This window comes from Hippocampus comes, unplaced genomic scaffold, assembly GCF_001891065.2.
Source record: "Hippocampus comes isolate QL1 unplaced genomic scaffold, H_comes_QL1_v1.1 scaffold118, whole genome shotgun sequence".
In the NCBI taxonomy this organism is placed as follows: Eukaryota; Metazoa; Chordata; class Actinopteri; order Syngnathiformes; family Syngnathidae; genus Hippocampus; species Hippocampus comes.
In genome coordinates this window covers 920,930-938,007 of record NW_017805461.1, presented here as the reverse complement: position 1 = coordinate 938,007, position 17,078 = coordinate 920,930, and the positions used below count along the sequence as shown (strand labels likewise).

Genomic DNA, 17,078 nt, shown 5'->3' with positions numbered 1-17,078 from the left:
AATGTGCCGCAGTAGCTGTTCTTAGTCTTACCATTAGGTATGATCTAGTCCTGGTTTGTATCATCAAATATACTGTATACTCGAGGTGGTACTTTGTTGCTCCTGGTACCAACATCAGTTCTTATCAACAGTTATCGAACACGATTGTGGATGATTCGGAGGAGTAACAAGTTTGCTTTTATAAAGTGCTAGTTACACTAGATATGTATTTCTGCTACAGTTTCTGAATCGAGCTTTTTTAAAAAAATCTTTCCAAAGAAACTGTTTGTCGATTCACAATAGCTCTGTCTCAATAGCGATCAGACAATTGTGGTTTGAAGGCCCGATAAAGGCGATAGTGGCAGCTCAGCCTGGAAAGGTGTTCGTCTCTATAAGAGAACTGGCGCGGTCTATTGCCCTGCGTGAGCTCTCTTCATCCTGAGGAGAAGATTTCGCTTCTCTTCCAGAAGCTCCTGAATGCGTTTGTTCCTGGTCTTTTCCCGGAAGTTGACACGTCGCTTTGGGATCAGGTTGTTCTGAGAGATGCCGTTGTCCGCATCGGTAATCCTGTTGTATAAGACATCGACGGAGTTGTTCTCATTGTTTTCTGTTAGTCCTTGCTGGGGTGGGAAAGTCGTGCCAGCAAGGGAGGTGACGGGGTCTGGTGTTGCCGCGGTGGCAGGGTTATTCACAGGGGTGTACTCGGAAAGGTCGAGCCAGGGCGAGGAAGCCAGATCGGTCACATTCTCACTGTTGATGGTTGTTACCATCATAGTCAAGTCGTCACCGTAGGGCACCGTCAGGGCATCGGCGCTCTGAATGGCTCCACTGCTGGCAACGACATCCCCGCTGCTGCTTATTGTGACATCTGTGGAAGGCACATTCCCGCTGGGCATCGTGACATCTTCAAAATTGCTCAGAGTTGTGGTTCCCAAGTGAGAGTTGTCGTCTGGCAACAACTGAGGTTTACCTATTGTTGTTGAGTTTTTTGCAATGTATTTGATGTTGACGCTTGAGTCAGGCAGAGGCAGGCTTGCCGCTGTACTATAGATGCCGGTGGTAGAGGGAAAGGTGGAAGAAGCATATTCTCTTGTTGACTCTGGGCTTGTGACTGGAGTGGCCCATGTTGTGGAGTAGGAAGCTGTTGTTGCAGGTATCGTTTGCGCTGTCATGTTATTTTGATGAACACTCTTCTTTTTCGGGCTCGTTATTGTTTTGCTTTGATGAATAGCTTTCAAATCTGAATTAGAAGACTTTTTGGGAGTTGGCTTGTGTTTTTTCTCTGGAGGCTTCCTAACTGGAGGAGACTTTTTTGGGGTTGTCTTAACAATCTTTTTGGATGGTGTGTGAGCTGGCATAGTCTTTTCCGATGTTGTGATAGCTGGTTCAATCATTTGGGGAGTTGTGTTGGTAGGTTTAATCTTTTTAGGAGTAATTTTGGCAGTGATTGTCTTTCTGGGAGTTGCTTTGACTGGGGTTGTCTTCTTAGGGGTCGTGTTGATCATTGTGGGCTTTTTGGGAGCTGTTTTGATGGCTGTACTCTTTTGGGGAGTCGTTTTGGCGGGTGTAGTCTTTTTGGAGGGTGTCGTCTTTTTGGCAGCAGTTTTAACTGGGGGAGTCTTTTTGACAGCTGTCTTGACTGGTGTATTCTTTTTGGGAGTTGTCTTGACAGTGGTAGTCTTTTTGGAAATTGGTTTGACTGGTGTAGTCTTTTTGGGAGTCGTGCTTCCTTTGGTAGTCTGTTTTGGAGTTGTATTTGCAGTGGTTGTGTTTTTGGGAGCAATATTAAAATCTTTCGCTTTTTTATTGGGTGGTGTAATCTTTTTCAGTGTCGTGCTTATCTTTGTTTTAGGATTAACCTTTGGTGCAGCCACCTTTTTGGCAGTATTCTTTTTGGCAGTCTCCTTTGGCAAATTCACTTTTGGTGCTTTTGTCTTTGGCTCTTTTTCCTTTTTAGGCTTGGATACCAGTGGTCTTTTAGTACTGTTTGCCCTTAAATGGATGGTTGGAGTGAATTTTGTGGGAGAGCCCGTGGCGGACAAAATGGTTGGGTTATTTGTAGTGTTCTGTGGTTTTGGATTTAGGCTCTTTTCAGTTGTAGGTACAGGCAGGGGTTCCGCTGTAACCCCAGGAAAGTCTGTAACAACTGATGTGGTTATCTCCGATAAACTGAGAGGACTTATGGGAGTTGTGGAAGCTGCTTTTGAGTACCTTTCTGTTGTACCAAGTGAACTTAAGGTGGAATGAAGGATCGGAGTCACGAATGTAGGAGGATGAGTCATGGTCCAGGCGTTAGTGGTGGTGGCATCTGGAACGACAGTGGCTGCAACTTCGGGGGAGTGGGTGGTGGAGGTGAACAGAGAAGTGAGACTCGTGGGTGGATGAGCTGTGACGGGGGATTGGGTGGAGGAGATGGGGGTTGATGTAGAGTTCGTTTCGGACACCGTGACTGTAAAATTGCTGCAGGTCTTGCAGCATAGACGCTGAATGTCTGGTAGAGAGCAGTAGCGGTTCAACATCTGCATACGGCAGAACACAGAACGGTCTCCATGACAACGGCGACCTGTGGGGGGGGGGAAAAATTGGGTATTTTATTGCAAGGATGCAATTTGTATACGTTGCGGAACATGAAAGGAAGTTACCGTACAGCAAGCATTAAACTGCAAATACATTTGTGTTTACCAGACATGCACAATTGTGTGGAAGGAGAGTGTGGTTTCACACTGTGCAAAGAACAGGTGTAAAGCCGGGCCATTAGCAGAAGATGCAGGGAGGAAGGAGAGGAATACCCAAAAATGAAGAAGACTGATTCCAGTCGTCCACAGCAATTGAAGTTGCACATCCAGTGGTTTCAAATTAAACCTGTCTGCCTGTCTGTTTGATTGTTGTCCTCGTAAACACCAGATGCCCAAGTGCTTTACTTTCTAACTTCTTCATAGCATGCCAGTAAAAATGTGACTATATGCATTGATATGTCCACGTCAACATTCCTGATGTGAGAAAGGGGACACTTTTCAAAACATTTTTATTGATACAACTTTGCTGTTTGAGAATGACAGGAACTTAAACAATGAGATGTACGCCCCCTCCCCCCGCTCAATATATAGATAGATTATTTTCTTAAGAAAAATAATTCAACTGTATCGAAAGTTACAAGTTCACAGTCACTTTGGTAAAACACTTCAATACTTGGAAATCAACCAATCTGGTTATCGACCGAGGGAAAACAAAAAGTAGTACATAAATCATATTTGCTGTCAAAATGAAATCCGTGATTTCCATGATGATGTAAAAACTGGAATGGCACATTAAGTGTCATATGAAACATTTACAAAACATTAATACAATTTCCCTGATAAATCAAAGTGCATATAGACGCAGTGCACATAGTCCATCTGAATGTTTTCTTCAACGTTAACCAAACGTTAGCCAGCCCCACGCAACAGGCCAGTGAAGCCACAAAACAGTTACCCATAGTATAGAATATTATCGAAGATAACAGTCATGAACATTATTAAATACAGTCAACACCAATGTTATATACAGTATCGCACTGCTAGATCTGGCTTGGTCTCTTAAAGTCCAACTCCAGCAGAAGGAAACCTTGGATAGCTGGCTACATAGTCACAACAGAAATATGTGATCACAATACAATGAAGCGTAAAGTCTGAAGTGTTTTGTGTCTTTATTCTTTTTTTTTTCTTTTTTTTTCCCCCCATGGTGTCGCATGTGTCAATACCCTAGGCCCTTTGTAAACCCTTCCCTGTAGTCAGACTTTGGGTCCAACATCTCCTTGGTAGGTTTGACGGTTGGCGGGTGTGAGTTTAAGTTGGTTTGAAGCTGCCTCTATTCCAAGTGAAACTTTGAATGAATAAAGCCATCTCTTTCACAGATAAATGCCATTACATTCAATCCAAGATAAGGCATTGTTCATGTGGTTAGTGTTCATCCCAAAAAGGAAAAAAATGATACCACCAGACACTCGTAAAATCAAAGTTTATGAGGTATTTCTGTAGCTGATCGAAGTGTATAGAAGCCCAAATGAAGATGCCCCCCCCCCCACACACTCAGACTCACTTCCCTCATGAGTATCACAACTCAATATTTCCTTCTTTAATTCAGCAGACATGCGCCCATTCACACACATAAACACATACACACAAACACATGCGCACACACGCACATACACAAACACACGCACATACACACACTTTGGCAGTCCCTCACGCATTTCACACAAAACAAGCAAAGGATGCCAATGCAGATGACAAAAAGTATGGGAGCCGTAAAGCAAACAAGTGAGGTGAAAATAAACTTCTTTAAGAGAGAAATGGAGAGGCAACTAACTGACCAAGTCCTGCATAAAATAGGTCTACCCCTACCCAAAACATCTTACCTTTTAGTAAAGATTCTTCTGTAATCATGTAAAATCAAGAATAATAATAATAAAAAAAAATACACATAACAGTCGGGATCTGAGCAATCAATAGCAGTCCAAAGGTTTGAGGCAAATAAGCTACAGCTTATTCATGGTAAAACATTATTCATATTATTGTTATTCATAGAGATTTAGATTTATATGTCTACATATTTTTGGTGAATATAAATATATCTATATATGTATTTGTTTAAAGTCTGCAAGCACAAATAAGCTGCATTTATTGAACTTTAGTATAACAGTCAAAGAGAGGATGGCTGATGATGAGGTGAAATGGGAAGCAACCACAAGTGGTCAGACTACCCTGTTTTGTTGTTGTTGTTTTATTCTATACAGCCTTTGCTTTAAGGCTATTCACCTCACAGTTCCCTATCCCCCAAATCAATAAGTTCTGTCACTTCCTCTCCTTGTGCTGGGTTCCTGTTAATCTGAGAATGGAACGTGGAATGAGACGCCATTCTCATCCCCAAATGGAACCAGGATGTGAGATGAGCACTTCAGCAAAGATGTCCTCATTGTGACAAGATCACATTCACAATAAAGCTTTCGTATACTGTATATATTTTTTAAAAACGTGTTTTTTTTAAATAGATATTTATATACCTTTTCTGTTTATGTTCACATCTGTTTCGTCTCACAATGACAGTGCGCTATAAAAAGAAACGAGCACAACTGTATCCCCGAAGTAGTAACCCATGACAACACGCAGATAGCTCGCGCAAAACATGGCTGCCAAATGCAGGTGGAGGCCCCTGCACGCTCTCTTTGACACTCTCGGGAGGTGCCCACAAAAAATCTGTTGGCCTTACCAGTTGGAGCTCCTTCTCATATCATTTTTTTTTTTTTTTGTAAATCTTTTGAGTTTTCGACTGGCCAGCGGTTACAACAACAATGCTCCACACAGGAGAAAGAGATAGCAAGAGAGACAGAGCAAGAGAGAACCAGCTTGCACACACAGGAGCTAGAGACCTCCCCCAGTCAGAGCCGTCTCAGACAGGTTGAGAGAAAGGGAGAGAGACAACACCGGCCCCCTCCCTCCCCTAAAAGAGAAGCAAAAGCTTTGCCGCTCGCTCTTGGATGCGGGCACAGGCACAGGACGTAGGGGAGGGCTGCTTCAGGGGGCCGGCTGGGGGCGGCCCTGCTGTGAGAGGAGGACAGAGATGGGTAGAGCCCAGGAGAAAACAGACATGCAGCTGCGGCTGCCGCTGTGGAGGCCAGGCTGGGAACTATAGAGGGAGGTTTTACGTGAGGAGCTCTTGTGATAGTTGGGGCTGGGGCGGGACAGCCATTGGATCAGGATGTTGCCGTTCTTGTTGAGATCTGACGAGCCCTCTGCCAAAGAAAGGAGAAGTTGGAAGGAATAAATATACCGTGGGTCATGTTCCTCAACCAAATCCAAGTTAAACCGAAATAACAATTCACCAGGACATCAAAAGCCAGAGTGTTCTCTGATGACACCGACAGTAACAACAGTGGTGTGCAAGTTACTTCTGTCATATAACGATATTGGTGATATTCGGATGCAAAAATTGTAAAAATGTTCCAAAAAAACAAAAACCTAACCTTGGCCATTGTCGCTTTAACTGAAAGGCTAGCATACTATCAATAAACTGAAAAGGAGACGATTCTGTCATTGAATGATTCTTCTGGGGACTGATGCGGTTTGAGTCATTGTCTGTTTGGCTATGATAAACGGTCTAAATCAACTTTATTGATGGAGATTTTCTTGCTACTCACTCGGACATGGATCCATCCGACACATTCTGATGGTGTCGGGCTTACTGTCCAGACATAGGCCGATGGTGTTGTCCCTGGTGTGGCACACAGCCTGCCTCTGCTGAGTCCCGTTACCACAGGTCACTGAGCACTACAGGCACAAATTGAGAATATCCGTGAAATCAAGTGTCCTTGAGCAAGCTACCGAACCCCCAGTCGCTCCTGATGCTGCATCATCAGTGGCTGCTTGATAAGACAGTGTTGAAAGCGCTACACAAATGAATGGCCATTTGTAAATTCAATTTGCAATATTGTACATTCCAAGATGACTACATTGCTGATTCAGGTTTACCTGGGACCATGGTCCGACCCTCCACTGGGTTGGACAGGCGTGCCGGTTGCAAGACCTGCGCGTTTCCGGACGGTCGTCGTTGCAATATTTATTATGGATAGCCCTGGTGGTGTTGTCGTCCGACGGTTGGACACAGCTAACTAAGCGGACTTGCATCCCGGTCTTTCCACACGGCTTGCTGCAGTTCTGCCATTCCCCTGCCACCCAACTGAGGAAGGAACATGAGTTTCAAGGTCATGTAGATTGAAAGTAGTAGAAGTAGACGGTCACAAAGAAAAAGGCAACTAAATGTTGAAAAATACAATTTTAAAATGTCTGTAATACTGTTGTGGGAGAGGTTTTCTCAATTCTAACTGAAGAGGAAGGACTGGGAAATAAAATCGGGATTTAGATTTTGGCTTATTGCAATTTTAAAAACATAATCATCGAAGAGAAATTATTAACGTGCCAAACGACAGCGTGTGTGTGTGTGTGTGTGTGTGTGTGTGTGTGTGTGTGTGTGTGTGTGTGTGTGTGTGTGCGCCAACATGCGCACAGCAGGAGTAGCTGGCATTTATTCTGAATTATGTGTTTCCATTATTAATATAGTCTTCCTATTTTACATTGTTACTCATTTATTTTCTGGTAGTTCTTTCAAGTTATATTTAAATTTGAGTTTTGAAGGATATCTATCTCTGTGTGTATATATATACACACACACACACACACACACACACACACACACACACACATATATTTCAAGATATATAGGAAAGCACATTGCATGGTGTAGCGCGGTATTATGCATACATGGGTGGAGGGCAGGGCTTCTGGTTGCAGTCTTGAATGTCTCCCCGAGGTTTCATGTTGGACTTGTTACAAAAGCTTTTGTGGACCATCTTACTGTCTACTTTTCTTCTGCAGCCATATCGCAGGTATCGTTTCCCTACACACACACACACACACACACACACACACACACACACACACACACACACACACACACACACACACACACACACACACACACACACAAATGCACACGCACACGCACACAGAAATACTATAAGCCTGAATATGCTTAACTTGACATGTGTAGAAAGAGCAATACTGTCCAGGTAGTAGCATTTTGTCTTTGTACCTCCACCACATGGCTTGGAGCAGTAGGACCATCTCTTCGGGGCCCACTCATAGGCGCTGTCCTCCACCAGGATGTTGTTTTGGATGGCAGAATCACTGTTCATGTTCATCATGTACTTATAGGAGAAATTTACATCCTCATCACCATGTGTTTTCACCTAGGGAGATAGACTTTTATATTGACAGTCCAACATTGAAAAAATAATTCAGGTCAATGAAGAAACAGTTCTTTATACATACCATGATCAGAATTCCATGTCTGAGAGGGCCTGTAGTCTGAAGTGTCTCCTTGTCTTTGTCATTTTCATATTCCCACTCCACCCCCTTTTCTATGACCGATTTTGATTGGGGGTATTGATTTTCCCCATTTATGAAAAACAGTCCTGAAGCCACATTTTTCACAGCTGAAAAAACAAAACAAAACAAAGAAGAGCAATTATACCCGTGTTCACTGAAATGCATGCTCACAGAGAGGTATATCGTCAATACCAAAAGTGTGTAAGGTAGATTTCAGCTCTTGGATCAGCAAGTGTCGCGCCCCTCTGGGAATTTCAAGAACTTTGAGGAAACCTGAAAAGCATTTCAAGGCAGTTCATGACTACAATATCATTCAGTCTCAATTGAAACAAGAAGCCTGAGCTAATAAAGCAAGGTGAGACATTTTACTTGAAACAATTTCTTTGGAGTAGGCTCATGGTAAATATCCAGTAAATTTGCAGAAAGTTTCAGGTAAATTTCCATGGGAAGCTGAGCTGGGAAATGTTGCAAATATTCCAAATCAGAAACTTTCAGTGGGAATTACCGGGGAATTAATGTCAATTTAATGGAAATATGTCACGATGAATCTGAAATATAAACTTTTTTTTTTTTTTTTTGTCATAAGCAAACATCCATGCAAAATAAATCTCTCCTTGCCCATATGTGGGGGCATTACAGTTCCTTTACTTGCTCCATTTTTTAAAACTTCACTTAAGCAGTGGCGCAAAGCTTGCAACATAAAGGGGGGGGGGGGGGAAACAACCGAATGAGGCTATTTACTTGGGAAAAAAAAGTCAAGGTACCACGATACATGGAATCTGGTTGCTTTAGTCATGACTAGGCTTAAAATATTATCCCAACTATGTCCTATTAAGAGCCAACCTTCAATTTTTTAAAAAATTATTTTAAACTTTGAATATAGCCCACAGAGGAGTCATCTACAACTGCTCAAGCTCCAAAAGTGAGCCGTCATGCAACTGTCTGAGAACATTGTCAGTGTCACTTTTAGTCCTCTAGAGGGCGACGTTTAGCTGAATATGCTTCGGCCAGTTCAGAGGAACGAGTCCAAAACATGACAGTGTGAGAGAATTGCTCCGATGAAATTCGACTTGGCCCTGAATCTCTACCTTGCTTCTTGACAGTGCGGGTGATTGTGTCCTTGAAGGTTTTGCAGCTCGAGCTGTCCCCTCCACAAACGCCACACTTGTCGTCCTGCTTCGAGGAGCCCACCACACCGTCGCAGCCCACTTTCTGCTCAGGAGAGCACCCGCTAGTTGAGCATAACTTTTCACGTGAGCACTCTTTCTCCTAATATCACTCACCTCACACTCCCCCCGCACACACACACTGTGGGGGTCTTTATATGAGCAACGCGTGCCGTCCAGGACCATCCGCTGCATGAAGACCACATCCTGCGTCTCCTTGGACTGGCAATGCAGGTGGCAGCGTTTGTTTGCTGCGGGAGGAAAGATGGAAAACACATTCACATTACAAGCAAATTTTCATCTTGAACGAGCTTTACACCAGCCAATGTTATGTTTCATTGATGCCTGTGTGTGACTCATACTGTACATCACTACTTCCAAAGACGAAGCCTGGCAGCTCTAAGATGAGCATGACTGCTTTGTTGTGTTTACTACACGTAATGGAGAGACCTTTGGCAGCAAGAGTGTGTCAGAGGCAACTGTACAATTGTTGCGCATTAGTGTTTGGAGGAAACAGAATGAAGTCATGTTGAGTTATGAAAGCCCTCATTAAATCAAACACACATTTGATTGGAGTAATTATACGCTTATGAGAGTCTGTGCAGACTTAATTATGTACTCATTGCTATACTATAATTCATCATTAAAAAAAAACATGGGGCAGGCTCCGGAAAAATGTACGTGTTGTACTATAAATATAGATGTGTTTTATTGTATACTTTTGCCATGAAGAAGAACGTTTCTGACGTATGTCTTTCAAAATTAAAGATCATGAGCTCTCTTCCAATGACACCACTGTAACCCAAAGTTGTACATATGCTGGAATGTTTTTTTTTTTTTTTTAACAAACAAAAGCAAAATTAAATAATTTGTATTACAATAAACATAAACATAAAGATTTTGGTTTTATAGGTTAGGCTTACACGAAAACAAAGGCCAGTGAAGCATTAATTAAAATGAAAGACAGCTATTCTACTTCAATTTCGGTCAACTTCCAAAGCACTTTGACTAGCAGTCTTTTAAGTGTTCTCTACGACAATGTCACAAAATTCTTTACGAAACTAATGTGACATCAGCACAAGTCTATCATTCATAAATCAGATGAGAACAATAGTGAAAACAAATCTGTGACTTTATCACTCCAACTTTTCATGTTTCACATGTTGGACATGTAAACATGTAGCCTGCACTTCTTAAGCACTGAACTTATCTGGACACTGTATGAATAAAGTAAGAAAATAAAGTTCACAGTCGCTCTGTTGGCCTCGGGAAAATGGAGTCAAACGTTTCCTCATAAAATCCAAGTTTACATCATTCCTCTTCACACGCTATCTGTTTCTCGAGAGATGACAAGGCATGAATGGAATTCAGCCGAGATGCAGAAGTAATTTGAGAGGCTGAGAGCCTTGGAAAAAAATATATAGATGGCATTCAGACAAAGAGAGAATAACTAATAGACATACAGTAATGAAGGTCGAACAACTAGTCAGCAAAAAAGGGAGAGCGCTTTGATATAGTGACAGTTCAGCACTTGTCTGCAGTGCTGCCCTTTGGGTGGATGACAACAATAATAGCTGCCAGGAGGACCGTGACTCCTCCAATTGAAAGTCTTATTAAAAATAAATAAATAAATAAATAAATAAAGGGGGTCATTTTCCGTGGATGCATGTTATGTGGCAGTTTGGGTGAAATTATGTTCCTCTGCAGCAAGTGATAGTAGCTACATGAAAGCAGAAACAGGTGCAGGAGAAAGGGGTCGGCCAAGGTCGAATGACATCAGGGAATGTGGTGGGGGGGGGGAGAGAGAGAGAGAGAGAGAGAGAGAGAGAGAGAGAGAGAGAGAGAGAGAGAGAGAGAGAGAGAGAAATGTTTTTAAAGAGCTTTCCAAAGACACGCTGTTTTTTTATGGGAGGGTGTAGTCATACCTCAGAGCTTTACTCAATCGTGGCCAGATGTGGATGACCATATCGGAACATAACATTTATGTAACCATCCAACAACCACATTCAAAAATTATGTGTTGAGTCCTCTTTTTTGGGGATTTTGTTTAATTAACAGTGTATCATCACTTAGCCCCTCTCTTGACCACATGATTTCAACTTCCTTCCGAGGGTGTGTATGAATATTCACCGTCTGGGTGTTCATAGGGCAGCCACTGCTTGTTGCTGGGTTGTTCCAAACGAGGGTCCCAAGCGTGGCATTGCTCCTCTCGCGTGTCACTGTAGATGTCCTCGCACTCGTTGGTGTTGCACATCTGGAACTGGTATGTCGCCCCCACGCAGGTGCGGCCTCCGTTGACTGGTCTGGTGGAAGATCACATGATCCCATACTTATGTCTTGAATTTTTTTTTCTGTTTTTAATAAATGCGTTTTTTTTTTTTTTTTATGTCTTGGAAAAAAAAAATCATTATTTTTATTTTTCACGATTGAATGTGCATATGAACTGGTTGGGTTTGGTACCTCTAACAAGGTTAAGAACCACTGCTCTGTACTTTGTTTTTGACTCTGTACAGACTTCGATTAATTACTGGCGACAGGTAGTCCGCGCCCACTGCACTTCATTTCAGCTGGTGGTGAGGACAGTTATATCCGTATGAGGAGATATGCTCATCTTCATTTACAAAGCCTAGAAAGGCAACATCCCACGGTTCATTATCCCTTTATTAAAGTGGCCTTATAATAACCAGTCAACCTGCTGAAGTGGCTCTAAACTAAGACTGAACTTTCAGTTCTTCTGCTGCACATTCTTATAATACTCGCGGCTCTGTTATTGCTCTGTTTCTGTTCTGTCCAGTCTGTGTGATGTATAACACAGTATACAAAAGTGTATAACTTGACCTCTTCTTTGCAAATTCAAAGATCTTGCCAGATTTAGATACAATTTAAAATGGAAAAAAAAAGATACAAATGACCAGTGCGTAGCTTGCATGCGCAGCACTGTATGTCTTTTTATACCATGTATCAATCCAGAGGGCATGAAAAATAGGGCCCTCGGTGTTTAAATAATGCTATTGCAAACTGCTTGTAAGTAAAGGTTTTGAAATGCTTTGAAATGTTTTTTGGAGCCACCAACTTTGGAAAATCCAATTGATTGAGACTCCATTATTCCTCTTTTCCTAATTGCTTCGAAATCAATGCAAAATCAAACCTTGTATAATCAAGCTTCGATTTTCCACAAGGGTGTCATCACAAGAGGGTATAAGTTCAATACCTTGGATTGTCACAGTCGCGTGTGCGAAACTGAACTCCGCCACCACATGTGCGAGAGCACTGTCCAAATTCACTCCATGAACCCCAGTTTCCATCTTGCTTCATGATGTCGGCTGTCAGCCAGACGCAGTGACCTTTGAAACAATGCTGCCAGACCACAAATGCGCTCAGTGATGGGCACGTTCTTCATCAGAACACACGGGAGATGGCAGGCTGATGGCAAATGCGGTTTCTAGAAACGTTCTCATTACCTTGCCATTTCCACACATAGTGCCATCGATGGGCGGTCCTTTCTTGGTCTTGCAGAAGAAGGGATTGTCTGGGTGGCTGCACCATAGCTGCTTGCATGGGTCAAAGGTGCGATACTGCAAAGGAGAAAGAGAGACTTCTCTTAAGAATGAAATGGCAACAATTGGCACTGAGTATTTGGACTGCAATGATGCTTAACACTGAAAATAGATCTTAAAAAGAGAAGCGTGGCGATTAATCACCATCACCATCACAACAACAACAACAACAGTAACCCTGCACTGTCACTGCACTGCCCATTACGCCCCACTGAGAAACATACAGCCAATCATGCAAACTAAGCCAAGGATCGCAAGTGACGGGACTCTTTGAATGAAACAGTCTGTGGTTGAAGTCGCAAGGCCGGTCGGAGGGCAAAAGATTCAACAGCCCCCAAAAAGAGATGAGATCTCAGCGGCTAGGGATTAAATTCCCCTCCTTGTCAACTGACCAGTGTTTGAGGGCCCATGCCTGCCTACCTCCTCTCCAGGAATAACAATACTCAGCATGACCCAAGTCAGAGGGTGAATCACAATTAATGACCAGACTGTGGTAGGTTGCATCTGTGACATCAGGCTGGAGGATCCTAAAAGCTGAAGTGAAACATGGAAAAAGTGCCTCTGTTCTGGCTCTGTCCTGTTCCCATTTAATGGGAAAGACGTCTTTCAGACCTTTTCCACTCGCTTATCGAGCGTGCCAGTAAAAGGAGGTTCTTCCCGCCAGTACTGCAATGAGCTTAAAGTCGTCTTTTTTTTCTCTCTCTGTGGTTCGCCTCATAAACCATAACAGTTGCAGGGTTTGTAGTTATTTGACAGGCATTTTAGAATCCTGCAGGCCGAAGTCCCAAAAATGACAATGGGTGGACCGGAGACAAAGTACAATTGCAACAAATTGAAAGAACAGAGCAACATCACAAACTTCACAACATCACAAACAAAATGAAATAAATCAAAACACGGAGAGCCAAATGTCGTCAGGAAGGTGGGGTTACCTTACCTGCGTTCCTGAAAGGCCTGCCTTTTGTAGCTGAAGGTTTGACAAGAGAATAGAGGGTAATCTAGCAAAGTGTGCAAAAGCTCCTGAACAAAAACCCTTTGTCAATCAAGCAAGTGTCCCAGAAGAGCGAGCGGCGTGTTGCTAGATGCTTGCAGCAGTCTGAAGCTTATTTAACATGTCGGATTTACAAAAAAAAAAAAAAAAAGACAAAAAAAAAAACTAAACAAAAAAAAACATTGAGATGGCTTCATGTAAAACCACCGTGCCGACAAATTAATTATTGGAATATGAATTACAGATTATAATTTGGATTTACAAAAGAAAAAAAAAACGGGTTTGGAAAAGCTGTCAAAACCGATTTACCTGCTTTTAAGCAAGATATCAATCCCACCAGTGGCCGGGAGAGGAAAGAAGAAGACATCAGAAGAACGTGAATTGGTGTGTACTGCATATGCGACCCTCATCCTATTACAATGTACAGTGAACCCTCGTTTATCGCGAGGGATGCATTCCACACCCACCCATACTCGGTGAAAATCTGTGATCTGAAGAGACCTACTAAAACGTTTCTTTGAAAAAAACATGTTAAAATACACCATTTAAGTAGATGTTGTAAACATTTGAACAGACAAAAAAATTGCAGAATAACATTGAAAGAAAATACAGTACACTTTGTGTCTGGCATCTTTCATTCATTTAATGTCAAAACGTAAAATTATGTTTGCAAACCCCCTATCATTTAATGTCTAAATGTAAAAAAGCTTTTTTTGTGTGTTTTTTAAATTTAAAAAATAATTAAAAAAATAAAGGGCTTCGTGCAGCTCCTCACTAAGTATCAAGGCTTTGTGAATGAGTTTAGTATGATAATTACCACTCGATAGGAGTGGCTTTGATCATATTTCGGTCCACCCATGGTGAGAGTGTGTGTGTGTGTGTGTGTGTGTGTGTGTGTGTGTGTGTGTTGAGGGTGTGTGTGTGTGTGTGTGTGTGTGTGTGTGTGTGTGTGTGTGTGTGTGTGTGTGTGTGTGTGTGTGTGTGTGAGATCTCACGTGGTGCGAAAGCAGTGTGGTGGTGAGAACAAGGATAAAGTTCAACATTCATGAAAAGTTCATACAATGGTCATGCATAGTTCATTTATCAGTGCAGTGTTTTTCTTGCTATAAACGGTTGTTTTGCAATCAACGTGCCCTTTTTTGTGTTCTTTATGTTGTTATTTAGTAGGAAAAGCATTGTTTAGATATTTGAGCGATCACAAATGCAATTTAAAAAATAGCATCAAAGTTCTGCTTGAAACCTATCATTTCACAAAAATCTCTTTTTTTCACAGTTTTTCTTGGAAACAAGTACTGTATTTTCAAGATACTTGTTATTGTTTACTGAAGAATGATAAAAGGTAGAAATGTACTTTTTTTCCTGATGAAAGTAGAGGGTTCAAGCTTTTTTGTCGGCCTTTTATTTGTTTTCTGTAGGCCTTCAAAAATTTGTCAAATGTTAATCATTTGAGAAAAACGGCTGGCATTAAATGAGTTAAGCGGTGGGGCCTGGCGAGGTGACGTGACGTTAGCGAGCCACATGTTCAGTTTACTGTAAAATCGTGTGACCTTTGAACCATGATATAGCGGGGGAACACGGGACATGAGATGTCAGTATTTACCCTCAAAACTGCTCTCATGGAACAAGGAACATTGTAAACTGACAGACAGATAAGAGTACAGGATAAGTGTCTATCGCCGTGTTAGTTGACATAAAGGGGGCGGGGGGGGCGTCTCTTACCGCAGTACACATGGTGTAGCCCGCACCAAAGTCGAAGCGGCACTGTTCATTCATGGAGTAGTGTAAACCAGGAAGCTGTGGCAGCGATGGCCAGTTGTGGTCAAAAGGGTCGTCACGGAGACAGTCATAGGAACTGGGAAAGACAATCGGATGAGATGTCTTATTGTTCTGGAAGCGTTGGGTGAAACTTTATCGTGCTGGGGCCGAGCGCGGCTGACTTCAGTTAAATAGTGGTCTACATCCTGGACTGCTAGCCAGTCAGTCCAGAGGCAGGCGTGCTGACAACTCGGCTGCTGAGGAGTCTGCAGTTTTAACATGCACACTGGGCTCGACCTCGCACCAAAATGAAGTTTATAAGCTGAGCGTACGGGGGCGCCTGCTCACAAAGATAGCACCATTTATCTCATTTTTTTAAAAAATTTTAATTGAATAATATATAGTTTCACTTCTAAGTCTTGGCACATTTTCAGCAACAACCTTCAAACGTGTAGAGCGTATTTAAAAACAAATCTATGAATTTACTTCACAGGGCCTCGCACTAAAGCGGTGAAATACAACACAATACAGACTTTTGTTTGGTCTCGTCTCATGTGTGTGCAAGTCTCACTGGAGGTAGCGTCCCAGCTCTTGCATGCTACACCTGGACCATTGAAAACGGTGAAAGGCAGCTTGAACCAACGGGGCCATGATGCTCCCCATGTGCACCTCATCAGCACAGCGGTTCCCCTGACCGTCGTGTTCCATGCCCAGCCTGCGGCAAAACATTGGAGTTGGGAGGTGGGAATGGGGGGGGGGGGGGCAAGATGAAAATGAGTGAAAGGAAGGGAAATGTGTAGCATGTACAGGACACGATGTTATGCCAAGGTACTTACACATGTCCAGTCTCATGTGCTACCACAAAGGCAGAAGAGAAACCATCCTCGTGGTTCAAAGTGCAGCTTCTTACTGGATGGCACATGCCCGTCACTGGCGCATAACCTACACAATAGGAATTGAAGAGAAACAATCAACGCTGTATCAAAAATTGCCTATTAACGATGCTGCTGTTTGAGAACCACCGTCGGGAGACATAGCCATTTTTGCTGATCTAAACTGATTGGTTGAATGTCAGTAATTGTTAATTTATTGTTATTATTATTATTATTTTTTTTTTGCTTGGAGGTGGAGTGTGTATAAACATCGGGCTCAGGACCGGAGGTCCTTGTTTCATGTAATGGATGTTACGTGCGAGGACATTACAGATCATTGTAGGGGAGGAGTTGAGACATTTGTGCCGTCTCTTCCCTTGCTGCATCACGATGGAAAATGTCCGTTGCAATGAGGACAAAAATCTATGGCCTGAGTGAAAGCAGCTCGGGTATGACTGGGAGGATGAGGATGGTGGGCAGAAGGAGTGACGAAAGCAACCAGTGAAAGTTTTACTGCAGTTGTGAAATTCTACTTACAGCACCAAAGGTGACAATATATATTTAATTGTTTGTGTACTATTTCTTACACGTACAGAATGCTGTATTCATTTTCTTTTTATCTACTCAGTCACTTTGTTGTGTGAATAAAAATGGTTCTAACTTCCTCGATGAGTGATTTTAATTTTTTCATTTTTGGGACTACAGTATGATGAACTCGCTGATTAAGTGTTAAAGGAAGACGAACACCAGGTATCCACTCGATCATCCTCCAATGGTTTGGGATATTTGACAGTGAATCGCCGTTCATCTCAGAGGAGTGGGGGGGGGGGGGGCAA

The 17,078-nt window shown here is 42.5% G+C and overlaps 1 protein-coding gene across 2 annotated transcripts in view; it reads right to left on the bottom strand.

The window, feature by feature from the left end:
- Positions 1-244: 244 nt before the first annotated feature.
- The window catches only part of LOC109518787 (A disintegrin and metalloproteinase with thrombospondin motifs 2-like), a 116,379-nt gene continuing 99,545 nt past the window's right edge, over positions 245-17,078 (bottom strand). Inside the window, exons 8-23 of one of the 2 annotated variants that reach the window (XM_019874851.1) lie at positions 15,942-16,085; positions 15,335-15,467; positions 13,562-13,591; positions 12,529-12,642; positions 12,279-12,424; positions 11,198-11,370; positions 9,185-9,318; positions 8,990-9,113; positions 8,094-8,174; positions 7,845-8,008; positions 7,606-7,762; positions 7,275-7,410; positions 6,486-6,693; positions 6,155-6,284; positions 5,663-5,749; positions 245-2,542 (exon numbers count right to left, since the gene is read on the bottom strand). In XM_019874851.1, the coding sequence (XP_019730410.1) occupies positions 390-2,542; positions 5,663-5,749; positions 6,155-6,284; positions 6,486-6,693; positions 7,275-7,410; positions 7,606-7,762; positions 7,845-8,008; positions 8,094-8,174; positions 8,990-9,113; positions 9,185-9,318; positions 11,198-11,370; positions 12,279-12,424; positions 12,529-12,642; positions 13,562-13,591; positions 15,335-15,467; positions 15,942-16,085 (4,114 nt within the window). In that variant the 3' untranslated portion in view covers positions 245-389. The remainder of the gene's footprint in view (positions 2,543-5,662; positions 5,750-6,154; positions 6,285-6,485; positions 6,694-7,274; positions 7,411-7,605; positions 7,763-7,844; positions 8,009-8,093; positions 8,175-8,989; positions 9,114-9,184; positions 9,319-11,197; positions 11,371-12,278; positions 12,425-12,528; positions 12,643-13,561; positions 13,592-15,334; positions 15,468-15,941; positions 16,086-17,078) is intronic. The other variant, XM_019874852.1, reaches the window with a different exon arrangement.